Genomic DNA, 20,317 nt, shown 5'->3' with positions numbered 1-20,317 from the left:
CAACATTGTTTGTGTTTTCATAAATACAAAATATTCTACTTGTGATTTGAAACTTCTGTACAAGACATTTCAAAATCAGTCATGCAAATAACTTTTTCCAAGGCAGTCCTCTGCAATTCACTGAGTGCACCCTGCATTGTCCAGAGCAAATGCATACAGAGATGGGATATTATCAAGCTGGGATAACAAAGTCTTTTTAAAGAATGCTTTTATTAACAAAGCACCAACTTGCTAGCAACCACTGCCCTAAATCTTAGCGAATCATCAAGCAGAATAACCTTGTTACAGTGCTCAGAAGCCTGTATTTCAACACTGATGTTACCCAGTATCAAAGCCAACTCCTTGCCATTTCCACTTTTTTAAAATCTGCTCAAGCAGAAAGAAAATTGCTGTGGAAAACAAATGAAAATCATATGCTTTAGTTCTTTTACATCTAATAGTTGTCTCCCAGCTGACCTTTTTTTCTGAAAGGTCATTGGAATTACTTTTAATTCCTTTTCAAGTCCCAGCTCCCCAGAATATTATTCCCCATAATAATGCTCCCTTACCTCGATGAAAGTATAAAATCATTCCTCTGAAAAGCATATTTTTGCTAAAGCACTTTGAATTCTACTGAATTACCTACTAAGACAGCATGTTATATGAAGAACCTGTCATTTTCCTTGCGTGGCTTATCAGGTGGGAAAACCTTGCTGTAAAGTACAATGACATTTAGGGTGCAGTTTCTCAGGTACTTCCTTTAAGGCACTGTAAGCAAAGAGAGAACCTTATAAAACATATAGTATCTTGTATAAGAATTGCTTCCTCTTTTGTTTCAGCTGTGTCCCTCAGCACAAACCCACAGACTTGCTTGTTCACTGCACCTGTACCAAATTGTTTCATTTTTGTTAACACAGAGGCTTTTACCATTCTCAGTATAAGTACAGACACAAACTGCAATAAAGCCGTAAAAGCTAACAGACCCCCACACTCTGGTCTCCTTTACAGCATGTTTATGTTTTCCTCTCAGGCAGACAAAAACCTTTTAGCTGCAGAGGACCAAACTGCCCTTCCATTTAAATAATTCATCAAGACAACTCACATCTTATTTCTCAGCCATTCTAAGTAACTTAAAACAAACATCGCCACATCCTGATAAGGTACCAATCTTTGGACAAACAAGCTTAGTAAATAAACCACACGTTCAAAATGAAGCACTTAAAACAGTTTGTGTTGATAGGGTAAAGGGATGAGTGATGTTTTTTTTCCCCCCTACACCTTTCTGCAAGTTTGGCTAAGAAAAAGTGTATTATTTACAACTACACCCACATCGCCCACATGTGGGAATACCATGCTAACACCACTCTCTAATAATTCATTACCAATAAAAGCCTACCTAATGCTCAGGAGGTACTTGGAATTACTGACAAAACACATTGTGTTATATAAAAATATTTAAAACCAAGTTTGTGGCATCAGTAATAAAACCCCTAACTATTGCACTACCACTTTTCCCCCATCTGAGAAGCAAAGCTGTCCATCTAAATCAGGATCCCAACGAGAAAAGCTACAGGCATTGTAACAGCAAACTTTGAAATAACATTATTGTTGGCTTACTGACACGCAGCATAAACACACATTGCTTCCAGCAAGGGAAACCCGTTAAGACTCCCTGTTATGAAGTGGCTTGGCTTAAATAAACTGGGGTGGAAAATAAGGTGTATTTAGGCAGCGGGACAAGAGCAAAATTAAGCTTTTATACTCCTAATCCATGCTTTTTGTATTCACTTTTTCTTGTTTTCACGGAATATTCCACCATTACTACAAAATGCACAAAGTAATGCCATTTCCAGTAAAAAAATACTATCCTGAAAAATAACATCTGTAGCTCTTCATCTTTCGATGAGTGATCTGTAAGAATCATCTACTTCTACCTCTCCATTCTAAACCCAACAACACATACACATCACCTTGTCAGAGAAGTACTTTTATTTAAAAACCGCTAAAAATTCTAATTATGAGGATGCTCTGTCTCACCAAATATCACAGCACTGACTACCATTGTTATCCAGTAACATGATGAATGCCACATGCATAGCTTTTAAGAGCAATGCCATTGTTAACCTTGACTGAGACACAGAAGCATGCAAATACAGTGTATTAACAAGCTTCTGACTCAGCGACAATAGCAGGATGCCGGCATGAAAAGGTACCTGTGCTATTCTAGTGTAAACAGGACCTTGGTCAAACTGTCGAACACTCATAAAGTTGCCTTTTCCCTCCCCCACGCTTTGTTAACAGTGACTTCCCAGTCAGCTGAGCAGTGACACCAGGTTTGTTTCACTCCTCAACCGAAAGGACACTAACTACAGTATGGGACAGAGAGAAAAATCTACCTGAATTGTTCCACGTTGCCGTGATTCCCTCAGAGCAGGCAGGGCTGGAGTCCCTCCAGCCTCTTCACCAAACAGAACTGAGCAGCTGAACAAGTTCTTGCTGTGAACGGCCATGGGGGCTCACTGCCTGCTCCTGCTCCAAGGTGCAGCACACGTTCTAAGGACGCGTCTCTGCTGTCAACGTCATGACAAGGTACGCTTCCAGTGAAATTAATACAGCTCAAACCTTTCTTCTGTGTATTCTAAACCTGAGGGATCCCACACACCAACAAATCCTGCTGGCTGAGTTCAAAGCAGAACTCATTCCCACCCCTGAAGTGATAAATCATACTGGCACGGATACACGTATGAGGACAGCAAGTTTCAGAAAGCGCGTTTGCTTTAAGTACTTAGAACTGTCTCTAAGAAACAACGCTCTTCATTGTAAACACCAGTGTCCCAGGCAGCCTGCCTGCGCGTACTGACCCCGCAGGGGACGGGAACAGCACACAGACACCCCAGATCCCCCGGCCTCGCCCCACAGCCCCAGCATCCCCAGATCCCCCAGCCTCGCCCCACAGCCCCAGCACCCCCAGAACCCCAGTCTCGCCCCACAGCCCCAGCACCCCCAGAACACCCGGCCTCGCCCCACAGCCCCAGCACCCCCAGAACCCCCGGCCTCGCCCCACAGCCCCAGCACCCCCAGATCCCCCGGCCTTGCCCCACAGCCCCAGCATCCCCAGCCTCGCCCCATGGCCCCGGCACCCCCAGAACCCATGGTCTCAACCCTATGACCCCAGGTCCCTCAGATTCAGCCCATGGCCCTGGCACCTCCAGAACCCCCGGCTTCACCCCATGGCCCCAGCATGCCTGGGTCCCTTAGATTCAACCCATGGCCCAGAGCCCCCGGCCTCACCCCACGGCCCCAGCACCCCGAAATCCCCTGGCCTCACTCCCCGGCCTCAGCCCACGGCCCCGGCACCTCTGGGTCCGTCAGATTACCCCCACAGCCCCGGCACCTCCAGGACCCCTGGCCTCGCCCTACAGCCCCGGCACTTCCATAGCCGCCGGCCTCGCCCCACGGCGCCGCTCCCCGGGCCCCATCCGAGCCGGGCCCCGCCGCCACTCACGCATGAGGGTGCTGAAGGCCACGACGCCCAGAAGCCCCTGCAGGAAGATGCCGAAGCTGTCCATGAGGGCCCCGTTCTCGCAGCCGCGGTCTCCGGGGCCCGGGGGACTCTCGGTGAGCCCGAGGCTGCCGTTGGGCGGCGGCGGCGCCCCCATGGCGAGGCCCGGACAGCGCCCGCCTCAGCGGCGCATGGCGGCGGGGGAGGCCGCGCCCCCGCCCCGCCTCCCGCCCGTCAGCGCCCGCAGCGCCGCGCTCCCATTGGTTAGTTCTGCCCTTACACCCGCCCACCCGCCGCGCCGCTCTCCCATTGGCCCGACCTCTCCGTCACCCACCGCTCCGATCTCTCATTGGTCATTCTCTCCCTGCACCCGCCCCTTCCGCTCTCACATTGGTCAGCCCCTCCCCTGCACGCGCCACGCCTCTCTCTTATTGGTCACTCTCTCCCTGCACCCGCCCTCAACGCGCTCTCATTGGTCAGCCCCTCCCCTGCACCCGCCGCGCCGCTCTCTCATTGGTCATTCTCTCCTTGCACCCGCCCATGCCGCGCTCTCATTGGTCAATCCCTCCCCCATACCCGCCCCCGCCGCTCTCATTGGTCAGGCCCTCCCTACTCCCGCCCCCGCCGCTCCCCCATTGGCCGTGCGGCCGCTGTTCGGGAGGGGGCGGGATCGGAGGAAAACCCCTCCCCGTCTCTCACCGTGCAGCCGTCAGCCCCGCACCCGCCGGTCCCTCTCCCCGAGTGCCACATCCACCGCTTTTTGCCCCCCCACCCAGGGATGGAGGCTCCCCCTGCCCTGGGCAGCCTGCGGAGCGCTTCACTACTCTTAATTAAAGAGATTTTCCCTAATATCCAATCTAAACCTCCCCTGGCGCAACTTGAGGCGGTTTCCTCCCGTCCTCTCCCTCGTTCCCTGGGAGCAGAGCCCAGCACCCGCCTCACCACAACCTCCGTTCAGTGGCGGCAGACAGGGCTGAGGCCTCCTCCAGCCCCAGGGCCCTCAGCTTCTCCTCACAGACAGGCAGGACCCTGGGTGGGAACCAGCCCTGCCCCAGAGCTTTCACTCACCCAACCTTGACAGAAAGCCAGAAAGGAAAAAAAAATACGACCTATATTCTTGAGCAAAACTGTTCTTGTAAAAGGCTTTAACAAAAATCTTCTCGTACAAACCAATGGCGCAATGGCCACGACACACAACAGCTCAGCACTTCCCTTCCGAGCACAGCCCCGCGGATCCCAGCACGGCACTGCCACTCCAGAGCGGGTTCTTGGATTTAGTCCGGGATCAGCCAAGGTCGTGGTGTGTTACAGTTTTTTCTTACATCGTTTCTTGAATTTCTTCACATAACTGAATTCCCCGTCTAGATATGAATTCACTAAACACGACCCTGAAAGCACAACGTAAGTCCACTGGAAAACTAAGCAGAGCAGAGCAAGCTCAAGTAACAACATTAATTACAACTGCCTTACAAACTCACCAACTGGCCTTGCTTCTCCGACAGGCGATTCCAAACGGTATTGGCAGGCACACAACAGGGACTCCTCCAAGATTGAGGCTGGAAATCGCAGCTGGAAAGAGAAATGGCCTCAAGTCTCTGACATACAGTGCACAACACGCTGTCCAGAGCCTCTGCTCTCAGTATTTCTCGCTGCATTTAACACCAAAGCCACCGGTAACAGTTTAAGGATCTTTTTTAATTTTCTTACAACCACTTAAAACTGTCATATATACCACAAACTTATGTACAGTATTTACAGACAAAACAAGCAAAATATCCATCCAAAATAGTTTTTAAAAAAATCCTCTGATTAAATTGTTACACCTGCTCAAACAACGGTGGGACGCAATAGGCATCTTTTCTTGTGCATGTCTCTCTCCCATGTAGTACTTCAGTCTCACTGCATATATATATATATATTTTTAAAAGTTAAAGAAAGATAAAACAACAAGCAGAAGGAACACAACACAATATGCATTGAAATCTTTGTTTAAGAACAAGCAGCTAATTAAAAAAGGCAAAATACTGGAAAAGTGCATCAGTTCCGATGAGTTAGTATAAGAAAGAGGCCCACGGGTGGAAAACGGGTACCCGTTAGGGTACAGTCTCCTAGATGACCTCTGATTGTCTACAAAGATTATTTAAAATTTATTTTAAAAAGAAATTTAAAAAATAAGAAATGAAAGAGGAGAGGAGAAATACGACACCTCCAGAATTTTTTCTCCACGAGGTTTCTTGGAAACTGGTGCTCAACAACTTCCAGCATGGGCAAAAATTCATTTGTGCCGGGACTTCATTGTCACAACTCGAGCGAGTCGTCCCCGTGTCTCAAGCAGAAGGCTGTTCCTCTTGAACTGTGCAAGGCTAGCAAGGACTTCCGCGGGCTCCGTGCCCGTGTTTGTGCTGAGTCAGTCAGACCTACTGCCTCTCAATTTTGTCAGTGCAAGACCTGCTCGCTTCATGGCTTAAAGCTGAGCCAAACACTGCTGGCTTTGCACCTCACAGAATAACTTTGTCTTCTCATCAAAAAGTCTATCTGTATGCCTGGTGCATTTCAGAACAACAGATGCGATGTTGAGGAAATAGAAATGACCATGGAGACAAAGCGCCACTAACCTTAACTCCTTTTTTTGCTATATTTCATACAGATTATTATTATTTCTTTTAGAAAAACACATAACGATAAAAGAGGCTTGTCGTATCTGGTGTTCCCAAGTCCCATCTAATCCTTCACCCGAAAGGCTGCCTTTGAAAACAAGGCTACGTGCATGTTTGGGGAAGGTCGGCCACACTGTGAAACGGGGGTTCAGCACACAATCCCTTTAAAATGGAGCCTTCAGCCAACACTGGAAGTCTCCGGACAGAGCCTACGTCTTTGTGCTTAGTTACCTTTAGGCAATTCGAGCTCACAGTAGGCAGAAACCAGTCTGCCACTATGTGACAGGACTGGCTAAGGAGTAGCTTTGTATAGGATCATCGTATTTTTGGCTTTCTGATAAGGCTACTTCATCAAATTCTCTAACAGCACATTTGGTCCAAAGGTATCCAGTCTCCAAGTTGAGCTTGATAGTTTCGAAGCCTATTCCATTACATTCAAAAAAGCCGCTTTGCCTTTTGCTAAGAACGTACCAAGTCTTTGTACTTTATACAGAAGAATGGAGTGCTCAGTCCAATCAACTGTAAAAATATTTACACTTCTGCAGACCTAGCAGCTAAATACTCCTTCCCTCTTTTAAAGCATCATTAGAATCAAGAATAAACACTAGCAAATCCTAAAGCAACAACAAAATACTGCTGAAAGCTGTGGCAAGAGGAAGTAATCTTAACACCCGCTCCAGAACTCTGTATGAAATGTTTCCACCAATCCCAGGAGAGCCCGCAAACACCCCTGGAGTTCTATACAACACAAAAATGAATCTGGCCTTTTATTTCATTCCTTAAAGAGCAACTTGCAGAGATGTTCAGCATTAGAGAAAAAGTAGTCTTCATTCACCAGCATCAGTGCTGCACCCCTCCTCTCTGGAAGCAACTGCTTTCAGTTTAGGAAAAGCCGCTTGTGCTTTGGGGGATAATTCTACTACATATTAACCTCCTCTGACGTTTTCAGAGGTCAAATACTTCTCTGTTACAGACTTCTTGTGTTGGTGCAGAAACCACTCTTAGCACAGTATGAGTGCCATACGAAGGCACCACCACGTTTCTAACGCTATGATGTGCAAAACCAAGACTGTACAATGCATATGAAAATAAGACAAGCAGGAATAAAACTCATCAGTGGGTGAAGCTGAGGGTAACCTCCTTTTACCATCCACATAAAGAGTACGAGGCCCAGCAGAGGGCTCGCTTTCTCGTACTGCAGACATTGGCAAGACACTGCTGCCTTCCTCCTGGACTCCAGCTTGGTTGTATCTTGTGAATGGATGTGGTAGAGGACAGCACAAATCCCTGAAGCCTAAATTACTGCAGTCCCAGCAGCTCCTGCTGGTGAAACATCAGGATCACCCAAAGTCAAGATTCAGCCATCAGCTACCCAAAGTCCAGTTTTGAAGGAGCAGAGCAACTAAAGCAGCAAGTGAGCTGATATCAAGTCATGCTGGAATAAGACGAACAAATACAGGTGCAGTTGTGTTATCTGGCACGTATAGAGAAAGAGGAACTCTAAACAGAGTCAAGCAGAAACACCATCCATCAAGATAAAGCCCCAATTATCCCTTTTAAATCCAGCAATAAAAGAGAGTGCATTTTTTTTCCAGGAAACAGAGTGTACAGTAACAGTGTGCAGCATAAAAACATTTCACAAAAAATGAAAACATCCCTTTCGAAAATCACAACAAAAATAGATCCCATTGGGACCAGACTGTCAGTGCCTCCCAAAACAAGGCAGAAAATTCCAACCTATAAAACATGCCAAAGGTGACCAGTAAGTATCCCACTAACCTCTGAAACTGCTGACTGCTTTATTCACTGAGAAAAAGAAGTATGACATTTGTATTTAAAACCCTAGGTGCCCTGTTAACAGCTTCGTTAAATTACCCTTTCAGCTCTGTTTTCTCCTGACAGCTACTTAAAAAGACATCTGTCTGTGCATGGGGAAAGGTGGAAGCAGCATCTCTTGGCTACGCAGTCAATTCTGCTGGGCATCAGTGCGATAAGGAAACCCTGAAGAATGACAAATATGATCCAAAAGCATCACCTTCCAGCCCTTAAGTTCTCTGCTGGTCAAATTTCTCAAGACAAGATGTTGACAGCAAAGCAGAAATGTTTCTTTCAAGACTATTTTTCAGGCCTAATGGCTTATCACTGAGCTTGTCCTAAGGGAACACGGGACAGGCAGACGACCTAAGCATCACACGAAAAGCCAGAACATCCATTTAGTGTCTGCGTTTCTGGTGGGAGGAAGAACAAGGGTTGCTTTGATCTCAATTTAATTTTATTTTCAGACACTGCTCACAACTTGGGAGAAAAAAACCCTGTTTTAGCTCCATACTGCCCTCCTTCCCTCTCGAGAACACTTGGCTAGCGAAGAGTCTGCCTGACACCTACATTTTGATCCTGGAATGGGGAAAGAAATCTGATTTTAGCATTTCTGTAACTAGTTCTGGCCTGACTAGGCAGTTATTCTACGGGGCAAAAGAAATAACCCCCAGTTATTCAGCTTTGTTTCCTCTAAACAGTTCTCCTTGGAGGTTGTCCCCCTCAAACCCTGTGTGGCAGACACACGCATGGACTGTGCAAACTCAGCTCTTCGTTTATGACCTCCTTGCAGAATCCTACAGCTCACAGCATGGGAATAACTGATCACATTAGGCCTAAGAGACGCTTGAATCAATCCATTCGACCAGAGTAAGCAGTGTTTATCAGAAACCAGCAAATTCAACTCTCCAAAACAAATGCCTGCAGTGAGCCCCTTCCTAACTCAAATGGATTAGTATGCCAAGGGCTTTCTGCACAAATGTATTTGGATAACAGATAAAGGACCAGGGCTGCACACATAAAGCTCCTGCCTGTGCTCCTCCAAACACTCTGGGAACTGGCAGAGTGAATGAATGCCAGCCATCTGAAACCTAATGCTTATTTCATGCAGATCTTGAGCCTGATCCAAGTTTCCCACATCTTTAATGGAAAGCAAGGTAAGCCTGGTTACTTGAAGTGTAAAGCACAGGTCTACAGCAAATGCCTGGCTGGGTTCTATTACCCTGGAAAATTCACATCAGCAGCCTATCCTACTGTTGGTCTGCTGACGGAGCAAGATGTCCCTCTGGTCCTTTCATTTTTCTCTAAAAAAAGCAAACAAAGCCCTTCCCAACTGCCCGTATTTTCATCAAGTCTGATCCCGAGCAGCTGTAAATAGTTAAAAATACAAAGTCATGCTCCTAAGATAGTTTCCAGTATGCAAACACTGGCAGAGCTAAGTTGCAGTCCTGTACTGATCGCAGTTTTCTTAGTCTATTCTCTAAAAAGATGTTCAGGTAGCAAAGCAAAAGTCCGCTGACAGCTCTGTGCACACGGCCCAATTGTTTGCTGTAAGAAAATGGAAAAAACTTCACATCATTAAGAAAAAACCCCAAACAAAACAGAAATTTTATCTGACAACCAAAATACAGAAAATGCAGAGGCACTTTCTCTTTCCCTCCTTTTTTCCTACAGCCCATCTGTAAGAGAAGTGCAAAATAATTATCTGACATTTGAGTAAAAAGGTAATATCCAGGGTAAGCCCACTCAGGTTTCAGCTAAAGCTTTGGAACAGAAGCTCTGTGTGCTGACACTGGTTTGTACTTCTGCTACACCTCCAGAAGACAGACTCCTGTGCAGCTACAGGCCATTTGTCCACAAGCAGTTCCCTCCCTTTGTAGTTCATCACTTCTGCTGTTCGGGCTACAGAGGTAGTAAAACCAAACCAAACCAAACCGAAAACACAACAAGAATGAAACAAAAAACCCCCAAAATAACCAAAAAAACCTCCCCAAGGAACCACACTCTCACTCTACTGTACATTCAGAACCCTGTGGCCACATTGTTGTCCTAACAATGAACAAATTCATTAAAATATTCAACATTAACACACGAATGCGCAAAGAGCACATTCCAAAGCCAGTGCTGTGGTAAAGCAAGTGTTCATCCACAGGGAGGGAAGGAGATTCTGTGAATCACCAGGAACAGAGGAAGGTTATTTCTGGCAGCCTACATGCTAACGTAAACAGGATCCGTTTCTCAGTTTAAAGTTCCGTGCCAACAGAACTATTGAAATGTCATTTCCCACCAGAGGAGACTTTTCTGTAATCATTAAAAAATATATTTAAAAAAGGGAACCATAGCGCAAGAGACTCTTGTGTTCCCGAGCTGGCAGCTGGTAGAGTAGCCCCTGTGTTTGCATTGGCATTTTGCTCCGCATGTTGTCTTCCTTTTGTCAAAGTGAAAAACCGAGGCCGACAGATGCTCTTAGGTCACCAGGGCCTCAGTTTAACTTCATTTGGCTTTCCTTGCAAGAGAGAAAGGAGCATGTTTTGTAGTTGTGCTTCAAAGGTCCACTTCGACTTTTCTGCTCCTCAGTTAGCAAACTGCTGGTAGAAGGCAAGTTTGACCCTCTCAATGTGATGGCAAAGTTTAATAGCTGGCCCGAGCTTCAAGTCCATACACTCCTGAACGGTGGGCAGGGTCAGCAGCAGCAGTGCCTGGCCATCGATTTCCTGCAAGAAGACAAAAACTCCAGTGACTTTACATACTTATTTTCCCTGCTTCCTCAGCTCTGACTTGCTGCAATTTCAGATTCATGACCATCTGTGAATTAGACATTTCTTTCAGGCTACTCCAGGCAGCTTAAAAATCTCTCTTCTCACAACAAATTATCTCCTTGCTTAAAATATCAGCTCAAATTCACCGGCTAAGGGACGGAATCTTCATAGAATCATAGAATGGTTTGGGTTGGAAGGGGCATTAAAGACCATCCAGTTCCAAACCCACTGCCATGGGCAGGGACACCTCCCAGCTTAGAAGATGTTATCATAAAAAAAATAATGTAACAACAGAAACCAAGGAAATAGATTGGATATAAGGAAGAAATCTCATACAATGAAGGTGGTGAAACACTGGAACAGGTTGCCGAGGGAGGTAGTGGAGTGATCCTGGGAACATTCAAGGTAAGGTTGGATGGGTCTCTGAGCAACCTGCTCAGGTTAAAGATGTCCCTGCTCCTGCAGGGGGGTTGGACTGCAGGACCTGTAAAGGTTCCTTCCAACGCTATGACTCTAAATTGCACACAGAAAGTCATTTTACTTAACCTCTGCATCTTTCTATAGAAACAGGGGTTCGACGAGGAAAAGCATGTTCTGAAACACCTACCACAAATGACAGACATCATTATTTCTAGCAGTACAGTTTTGATAGATGATGGGGTTTTTTTAAGGCAAATTTCAACCAAGACTGAAGTCCAATGTTCACTTGACTCGTGTTTGTATTCAAGTTGTCATACTTTAACACAGAAATGTTCACTTGTGCAGCTGCACAACACTGTGATAACTGCAATTAGTCTGCAGAACAGAAAACATCACTTGAAAAAGTCAACAGAAGTGGCAAAATTCTGTCTCCTAGAAAGCAGGTTCCTGCCTTCATGGTGCTTGGTTGCAGGCATTCTCTGTAGTTTTGGGAGTCAGATGCTGCACAGAGCAAAACGTCCATCACTGAGCACTAAAAAAAACCCAAAAAGTTCTGTTGACTTGTTAAACTCTCCTCTGCCAAGCTGCAGTAGGTTGCACATGTGTTTGTTTCCTCAAACCTCTGTTATAAAATTTAATTAGCCTGCTTTTGTGATTGGTTAGCAGATACGCAGCAAAGTGACAGATTCAGCATTTTAACAGACAGAAAATAATACCTGATCAAGGAAAATTCTTGCCAGCGGTGCACAGTCAGTGGATTTGAGGAATCGCACAACATCAGCCACGCTCCATTCCAGAGGATTACTGTCAAGCTGCAGCTTTTCAGCAACTTCCATCTTAATGTCCTAGACAAGCCGCCCAGCACAGAAAGAATCCCCAAAGTATTACACGTGCAATGGACCAACGCTCACCCCTGCTCTCCCATACTCAAACACTCCAAATAAAGCTCCGCTGAAAGCTCAAATTGTAGATGCTTCTTGGTTAGCAGGGATGTACAGAACAGCCTCGTGCTGAGGGCAGAGGCTATAACATCGTTATGGCCAGTGGGCAGGGATCTAAACTCGGGATTTGGTTGACACCACACCAGTGCTCAGATTGAACCAAGGGGAGTGCCAACTGCTGCAAAATGGAAAGTTCACCATTCTTTCTACAGCTTTCTGTTTAGTCTTTAATACAGTCCTGTAAGATGACTGCAATAAAAATAATGATTTTTAATTATTCTGCAGTGTCTTCACAATGCCCTTAATGGGTTAATAGAATATTTTATGAGAACACACATATGATTGTTAAAACTTTCAAGATATTTGTGCTTGCCCAAGAGTGGGCAAGCCAGAACACAAATCTACATTTGAGGTTACCTTTGGCGAAGGAGGTTTATTTTCATCATCAGAGAAAGAAAAGGTCCTGAGCTTCCTCTTCCGCTTGTCTCGGTCCTGAGCCAGGGAATGAGACAATTCGCTCTGTGTAGGAGAGGATGACAGGGATTTCTTTTCTGATACCTCCGATTCTTCAAGTAATTCGTCCTGGTGCTCCGAGGTACTATCCTCAGTCAGAGATTCTTCATCTACCTCGTCCTGGTCATCCTCCTCCTCTCCCCCACTGCCCTGTGGAGGTAGGAAAAACAAAGTCATGAAATAAAGAAAAAATGGGAATTTCAGAGCAAAAAATACTTAACTGCCACCCATCTGCCAGCTGTAACCTGAGGTTACAAGGCGCTAACAGTTTGTTGTTTCAAATGAAGCTGCTGGAGGATCACATACTGTATCAAATAAAGGTGTTGGCAATCTCCTACCTGGGGAGATCCAGCTGGAGTGTTATCCACTGAAGCAGAAGAACGCTTTTTCTTATGAACAAAAAAGTGTTTTCGTCTCTTCCGTCTTTTATTTGGTTTCTTCATGGCTACTTCCAGGTTACTGTGGCCACCCGGAGGCCTACCTATCCGCTTGTTTTTCCGCTTTCCATAATAGTGTGCTACCAGGAGAGAAGAAAGGAGCACTGCATTGAAATGCCCCTTGTCACTAGTTAGGTTTGCCCATTGTCAGGACTGGAATATTAGTGGGAGGACATTTCCCAAGAGAAATCCCAGTTCTACAAAACTTCTAGGTGAGCATGACTATATTTTCCTTTTCAATTTGATTTAAGGAAGGAGAGTTACTAAGCAATTTTCTCTGCCCTATAAAGATAGGCTTCTGAGAAGCCCTAAATGATAAGATTTTATTAAAAAAAAAAAAAATCATCAGCCACAGACCTGGTCCAGTTCAAAGGCACTTTTTGGATGCTAGGTAGTTTTTAAACACAGCCTCAATGCATTCTTTGTTCTTAAAGTGTTAAATGGGTTAGTTTAAAAAAGAAAAACAAAACTAAAAACCCTAAAAGCCAAGAAAAAGCCTTGAAGGTATTTTACTTTGTTCCACAACAAAATGGTCAAAGCAATTACAATGCCACTTAAATTACGATTTAGTATCAGTTCTTGTCCAAGAAGTTGTCTTAAGAAGACAAAGCGTTACACACACAACAGAGTTAAGCCATGGTTCTACTATAGAATTAACTTTTTTCTCCCCTACACATTGGCACATGGATATTTGATAAACCTGTACATGCAGTCCTTGAGTTGCTCCTTGCATAAGTAAAGCAATGTGTTTCGTACTCCTTCTGGAGCCAAAGCCAGAAGAAACCCAAAATATAACACCCCAAGCCCTACCTCGGTTTGAGATCAGCAGCCTACTCACTGTATTTTGTCTTTGTCAGGACAGAGCAGTTCTCTGAACACTTGTCCAGCACCATCTGAGGGCCGAAGAGGTTTGGACAACATTCCAGCTTGATGCATGTTTTCCTACAGAAATCTGCCACCCGATCTGCTGTCCTCACAACTTCCACAGTCGCGCGGTAACTCTTCCCTTTGTACCTGGCATTGAAAATACAGCCGTAATTCAGGAATCCTCTAATTACCAGGATAAAAGTACTTCATTGAGAGGTGTGCAAGAACATTGCTTTCAGATCAAGCTTGGGGAAAACCTGGGCAATGAGGAACATCATAGACTGGTAAGTCCAGGAAACTGGTAGTCCTCTCTCTTATGACAGATCCTCAAGCAAAGAAACAAAGCCATCAAGAGAAAGATGCCTGCAGTACCAAACACAGCAACACTGCCCTGCCAGCAACTGTAAAACACCTCCTGAGAGGACTTCCCCAGAGTTCCGATGGCTTGCTGTTTTTGTTCACAGATAGTTTGATGCAACAAATGCATTACTGACATGTTCAAAACTATGTAGGAAAGTCTGTGCTATGACACATTGGGAAAATCTAATCTCTAGCATGCAAATATAGTGACCTAATTACAAGGCCATCACTTGCACAGCAGCTCCAACCCAAAATGCTCAGCAGGAAAACTAGAGTTCTTTAGGGTAGGCTGTTGTAGAAAGACTTTCGTGCCAGGCCATTTCAGAGCGCTGCTATAACTTAATTTCAGAGGAATCTTCTTCCATTGAGAAATTTGTGTGGAAGTGTCATGGAAGCCTGAGGAGCTTCCCAAGCAGCAGGTGCTTCTGCTTTAAAATACCAACAACCACCTTCAGGTGAATTAAACTACCTTAAACCCCACCTGCAGGTCTGCCAACATGTACCTATGTTCTACCAGTACCTCGCCGTCCTTACTTCACTCTTAGCTGCTTATGTGCCAGCAGCAGAGATGGCCTATTAAGGACGATTAAAATCAGATGGACTTCACCAGAAGTTCCTGAAGAAGTTTATAAAGATTTGTAAGTTTAACTTGTCAGCATCTAAATATGCTATAAGCAAGTCTTCCTGCTCCAAAATGGGAGAAGTTAAAGTGCAAACTACTGAGAATATCGCTATTAGGGTTAACTAAGTAGGGAACAGGACGAGGATTTACTTGGCTTTTAGGGTCTCTCCATGCCCGTGCCATGCAGCCTCTTCATCCAACTGCAGTTCTCGCAGGACACGGCTAGGTTTGTAAGCTGCGTTGATCAATAAAGTGAGAACCTAGAGTGAGGGAGGGAAAAGGAGAAAATATGTTTAAGTTATTTGTACAACAAATCTGTTTTACGGTGCCAGGGTAGAATAGGAAATTACTTCTATTCATCCAAATTATCTAGCATCTAAGCACTCATTCACAGCAGCACTGCACACACCTCCCGATACTGCCAAAATGAAAGCCAAGAGCAGTCAACACCCTGGGCCTTGCCAAACCTTCAGAATCTGTCTGCAAAGTCACGAACACACCTAGCAATTTCCAAGTCATTACCCTTGAATTACACGTCACTACATTAAACCCTGGGGCTGACTACTACAAATCTTACATAACCTTGGATAAATCTGCGAGATTATCTTAGAGATTGTCTAACATACAAAGATGTGCCAAAAAACACTGCAGGATTTTGCTGACTGCCAACCTACTACTTGCTCCAAAATCATATGGCAGAATCTTACATTCCCCTCTGTTTTGCTTTCGCGGACTGTGCTAAGGTCTGTACTACAATAAAATGAAAATTAGGATTCCTACATTGAGCAAGAGTCATAATTGAAATGAATACAACTAAGCATACTGGGTGAACTCCTAGCATCACTTGGCATCCGTACAACAGCAGGATTTGTGCCCACTTTATGCCTTCAGGCAGTGAAGCAGGTTAAACCTTCAGGGTTAAATGAAGCTGCTGCAGAATTTCACACTTGCTCCTTTGCAGTGCTTACATCAGAGCAGTGAAACCTGCAGGAAGGAAAGGGGATTTTTCTGTACACAAAACTGGAACTTTTTCAATAATCAGTTTGCCTCTTGTCCACCAGACTCTGGTTTAACAGCATGTCTGCCAGAAAGTCTTTCTTAAGGTCTCCCCCAGTTACAATACGTGGTAGGGAAGATGAAAACTTTTAGAGATGTAGAGCCAATTTGTTCATTTAAAGTGATCATTTCATGACAGCTCAAGTGCGCACAAGGAGCTAAAACTTGGGAAACTTCCAGGCTCAATAACAACCACCTCAGGACGTCTCTGGACATCTCAGAAAAATAATCATTGCATTTAAAGTACCTGAAAATATGCTCTGAAACACATTCTGGAGAAGAGGCTTTCTGGCATTGAAAAATAGCCTCTTCCTCCTCCTTCCCTTCCCTCAGTTATATTAGAAAGCAAAATCACAATTTCATCTTATCTTTGCAAATCATATGCAACTTATAAACCACAGAGAATTCTTTTAATTTTCCAAGTGCCGAAACCAGTTTGTCATTTCTACTAAGAAAATCTGTATTTCCTCTGTGCACAGTAAAGGAACGCTGGGATTATCCGAAGCTAAATTCTGTTAATTAAAATCGCAGCATTTATTACAGCTATAAAAAGATACTAACTCTTTCGAGCGTGGTAATTACAGGTTACTCTATTTTAACCTAAGAAAAAGCTCAGCAGTAGAAGGCTGACTAATTCAGAGAGATGAGAGGTTTTTACTCTTTTCAGCCATCAACAAAACAGTCCATGATTTATACTTGATTTTATGTAAAAAAAACCCTCTTTACCCATTATCAGCTTAAATTTATTAATTACCCATTAATTAAAGAGATGCTCTGGTGTTTATGACACATGCAGGTCTGCTATGTACAACCACCTCACCTCTTTCAGGACAAGAACACAGTTCCCAGGTCCCACCGACTGAGGAAGCTCTGCAATCCTCCCTTTGTTAAGGTAAGGCCCTGAGAAGCACCGATGATTGAAGTAGATCTTTGGGCAGCAGTACTTTCCGTTAATTACCACTGAGAAACGAGAAAGCAAAGTTTTAAATCATGAGCTACAACCTCCCCAGCAAAGAATGACTACTTGCGACGTGTAATATTTTGCCAGCTGTAAAAAATGTGGGGAGAAAATCTTGAATAACATGACTCTGGGGTAGTTCCTGTGTCACATTTGCAGTGACAGCATTAGTTATTCAATGTTGCCAAAATATTTTTCATAATTCACACAGATGGTTGCAAATTGTCAAACTATAGCAAACAGAGTTGGTCATTTATCAGAAAAGAAACATTTCTGCCTGGACAGTCTGATGTTTCATGTATTCCACCAGAGAGAATAGGCAAAAAGAAAGTTCCATCTTCTTGGCAGCAGAAGCACTTCCTGCACAGCAATGATGGATCAATTTTCCCATCAAGTCATTCTCCCCTCCCCATATTCCTGCCACCAGAGAAGCTGGTAAAGTTGTTCTGCACTGTTTACCCCAAAGTGCAATACCACATTCCTTTGCATTTCTAGACTCTTTTCCCTCAATAAGCAAACGAAAGATGCTCCAACTGAGGAAGTGACCTTTGATGAAGTGACATCAAGTTTTCTAAAGCTATTAAATGGTTCAATGCTGCTCGAAATTAAGTTATGTATAATATGAACTGCAAGATACGTATGTATAAACACAAAATTGTTCTACCCTAGCAGCGTTGTAGTTTCTCTTGACTGAGCAACACTATCACTTAAAGATCTTAAGTTCACTAGTTGATAACTGACAGATAAATGAAGTCAAACTTAAGATTATGACTATTAAAAGCCAATTAAAATGCTAAGTGAGCACGAATCATTTCTACAAAGCTTGCATTTGGTGCAGCTTCAGATGTGTATTTCACTGTATGGAAAAGAGCAGAAGAGGCAGTTTGTTGCCAGACAGACAGATCTGTACGACTGTTCCACCAGCAGATGTACTTATTCATCATATCCATTCTTGCAACAGCTTAGAAAATTATTAGATTTCACCATCTGGCACACAAAGCAGTTTGCTGTTTGAACTGCTTTTGTTTATCGTGATGATGGAGTTATCATAAAAAAATAGGCAAAACTGCTTCCCCAAGCTAGACTCTAACAACTCAAGAGCACAAACGCAGCGTGACTGTTATGTTTCTCCCAACATTATTAAATGCAATAGGTGACAACAAAAAAATCATCTGCATAGGTCACCATACACATTTGGCTCCATGTATCCTCTGCTGAGGGTGGGGAGAGTTCTGGGGTAAAAATCTCATTTCCAGGTTTAACGCACATATCAGTTGCGGGATACAAGTAATTGTACAGTTTTTGTTTGTTTCATTCATTTTGGAAGTCCAACAAATCATCACGGGCTGAAATTCTTCAAACCCTTTCCTCATTTTCCTAACAGAAGAGTGCTGAGCAGCTGAACAACGAGGTGGCTGAGCTGCGACAGGATTTTGCCTTTGTTAGCCTGCCCTCTCTGATCAATACCTGAGTCGGAAGAGTTCAGTTCCTGGTTCTTTAGGCCATCATGAACTGTCCTTGAAGACAAAATTCTGAAATGAGAAGAAGGTGGTTAGGAAAAGGGACAGGTGGCAAGGACAGGCACCTCTCAGTTACTAAAATCCACCCTCTAAATTTTTTTTCTCCAGGTCCAACCTTATTAATCTGCTTTTTATACTTCTAATTTCACAATAATAATGTGCAAGAACTAATAAATTCCATTTGCAAAGGATTAGTATATGGCAACAGTTAGCAAAAATCCTTCCTTGCTTGAAGCATACCACACTGACAAACCCAACACACAAAGCTACCAACAACAGCTGATATTTTCTGTCTCCTTCTAACTCCATGGCACATTCCATGGCACAAGGGAGTGTGGAGCATTTTGAAAAGGATAGATTTTAAACAAAATACAACCACAATGAGTCAAGTACTCTGGTAAGAATCTCAATTACAAAACATGGGAGAACAGTCTGCTGTATGTTTTAGGAGCAATGAAAACATTGGCAGGACTACTGACAGATCTGGTGTTGGTGAAGAGTCAACATAACCAACTGTCAGGCCCTCTACTGAGCACGGCCGAGCCGGCTCGCACGAAGGAGTTTTGTGTGCATGACACAGTTTATAAACAAATCATAGATAGCAGAACAACTTCACTTTTCAGTGAGTCCGGGCCAAATTAATCTGAGAAGGAACTATGAGAAGTTCATCTATTAAATGACAGCACTCCCACTAAAGACGATCACCTGTGCAGAATCAGTTACACGCGACGGCAGCCACGTTCCCTAAGCACGTTTACATTACAGAAACGGCAGTATCTGATAAGGGAAATACTTATTTAATAAGGGATACAACCGACAGGGGATCCAGTAATTTTCCCTATCATTATCATTTCCTCATCATTAAAAAAGGTTCAAGTACAAACATATAAATATAGTCTTAAGATGAGGCTATGGTTTCTTAAATGCACTCCCATCCCCACAGATAAAGCAATCTTTTAAAAATGAAAGATCAACAGCTTCAACCCCAGAACTTCAACTTGACCTATTCAATAGTTCAACCCAGCTGCACTAGCATTGTTAAAAACAACTTCCATGCTTTCTATCTCCTACTACAGCAGTGCAAGATGTCTTTTTCATCATCAACAGGAATTGCCAGCATTAAGATAACTGGATTTGGAACCCTCAGGCTGCAGTACAGCACTGCTGCAGAGCTCTATCTCCCCTAAGACAACATTGTTAACCAAATCGAAAAAGAAAAAACAAAACCAAACCACAACAAAAAAAATAAAAGCAAAAGCCTGTTACTTACTGTTTCTCTGGTTGAACTACTGCAATTTTTTTCTGCTTGTTTACTGAAAGGAAGAAGAAGAAAACATAAACAGCAAGCTATGGAAGGCAAAGAAATGAAATGTCTAGTACAATATATACTGTAAACCTTCAACTTTCACTGAAAATGCATTAAATCAGGCATGCATATACCCAGTCCTCTAAGAAATCTCATCTTTTATGTATCCTTTCTTGCATCACAGCCCCTAAACTACCTGTAATATCAGTCAAAAAGGAATGATATGCTTTTTAGCACCCAAAGATGCTGAAACATGTATGACTTAAGCCAATGGCTACGGAGGAAAACACTGTTGCAATTAAGAGCCAACCATGTGATGGGTCCATTTGCTAACTCTGGTTATCACAACCACATAATGATATCAAACAAGGCAATGCAACATGTCTCTTCAGCAATTTCAGCCTTTGCCCCCAAAAACTTCCCAAGTTTTTTTCTAAAGCATCTTTTCTCTAATGAAGAGGAGGAACCTCACTTCCTCCTCTGTCTTTGGCAATGCAGACACGTTTCAGATTTAGTTTTGTTTTGCCTTGCAGTAAATTAACAGCTCGCTCTACTCTTACAATTTTATTATCTTAATAAACATTCAGGAATTTCTTCAGTTTTTC

The 20,317-nt window shown here is 43.9% G+C and overlaps 2 protein-coding genes across 11 annotated transcripts in view; both read right to left on the bottom strand.

Annotated features, from left to right (window-relative positions):
• Nucleotides 1-3,700, bottom strand: part of STIMATE (STIM activating enhancer) — a 28,316-nt gene extending 24,616 nt beyond the window's left edge. Inside the window, exon 1 of the mRNA XM_054076557.1 lies at nucleotides 3,485-3,700. Within this exon, the coding sequence (XP_053932532.1) occupies nucleotides 3,485-3,638 (154 nt within the window). The 5' untranslated portion in view covers nucleotides 3,639-3,700. The remainder of the gene's footprint in view (nucleotides 1-3,484) is intronic.
• Nucleotides 3,701-4,696: 996 nt separating this feature from the next.
• SFMBT1 (Scm like with four mbt domains 1) overlaps nucleotides 4,697-20,317 on the bottom strand; it is a 96,383-nt gene continuing 80,762 nt past the window's right edge. For 8 of the 10 annotated variants that reach the window (XM_054076779.1, XM_054076782.1, XM_054076780.1 and 5 more), the window contains 9 exons: nucleotides 19,677-19,719; nucleotides 18,354-18,418; nucleotides 16,749-16,888; nucleotides 15,023-15,132; nucleotides 13,862-14,037; nucleotides 12,925-13,103; nucleotides 12,491-12,736; nucleotides 11,849-11,977; nucleotides 5,059-10,667 (listed from right to left, as the gene is read on the bottom strand). In XM_054076779.1, coding sequence (XP_053932754.1) covers nucleotides 10,527-10,667; nucleotides 11,849-11,977; nucleotides 12,491-12,736; nucleotides 12,925-13,103; nucleotides 13,862-14,037; nucleotides 15,023-15,132; nucleotides 16,749-16,888; nucleotides 18,354-18,418; nucleotides 19,677-19,719 — 1,229 coding nt within the window. In that variant the 3' untranslated portion in view covers nucleotides 5,059-10,526. The other 2 variants (XR_008451699.1, XR_008451698.1) reach the window with 2 other exon arrangements.

Source organism: Cuculus canorus, chromosome 11 (assembly GCF_017976375.1).
Source record: "Cuculus canorus isolate bCucCan1 chromosome 11, bCucCan1.pri, whole genome shotgun sequence".
NCBI lineage: Eukaryota > Metazoa > Chordata > Aves > Cuculiformes > Cuculidae > Cuculus > Cuculus canorus.
This window is presented reverse-complemented; position numbering and strand designations above follow the sequence as displayed.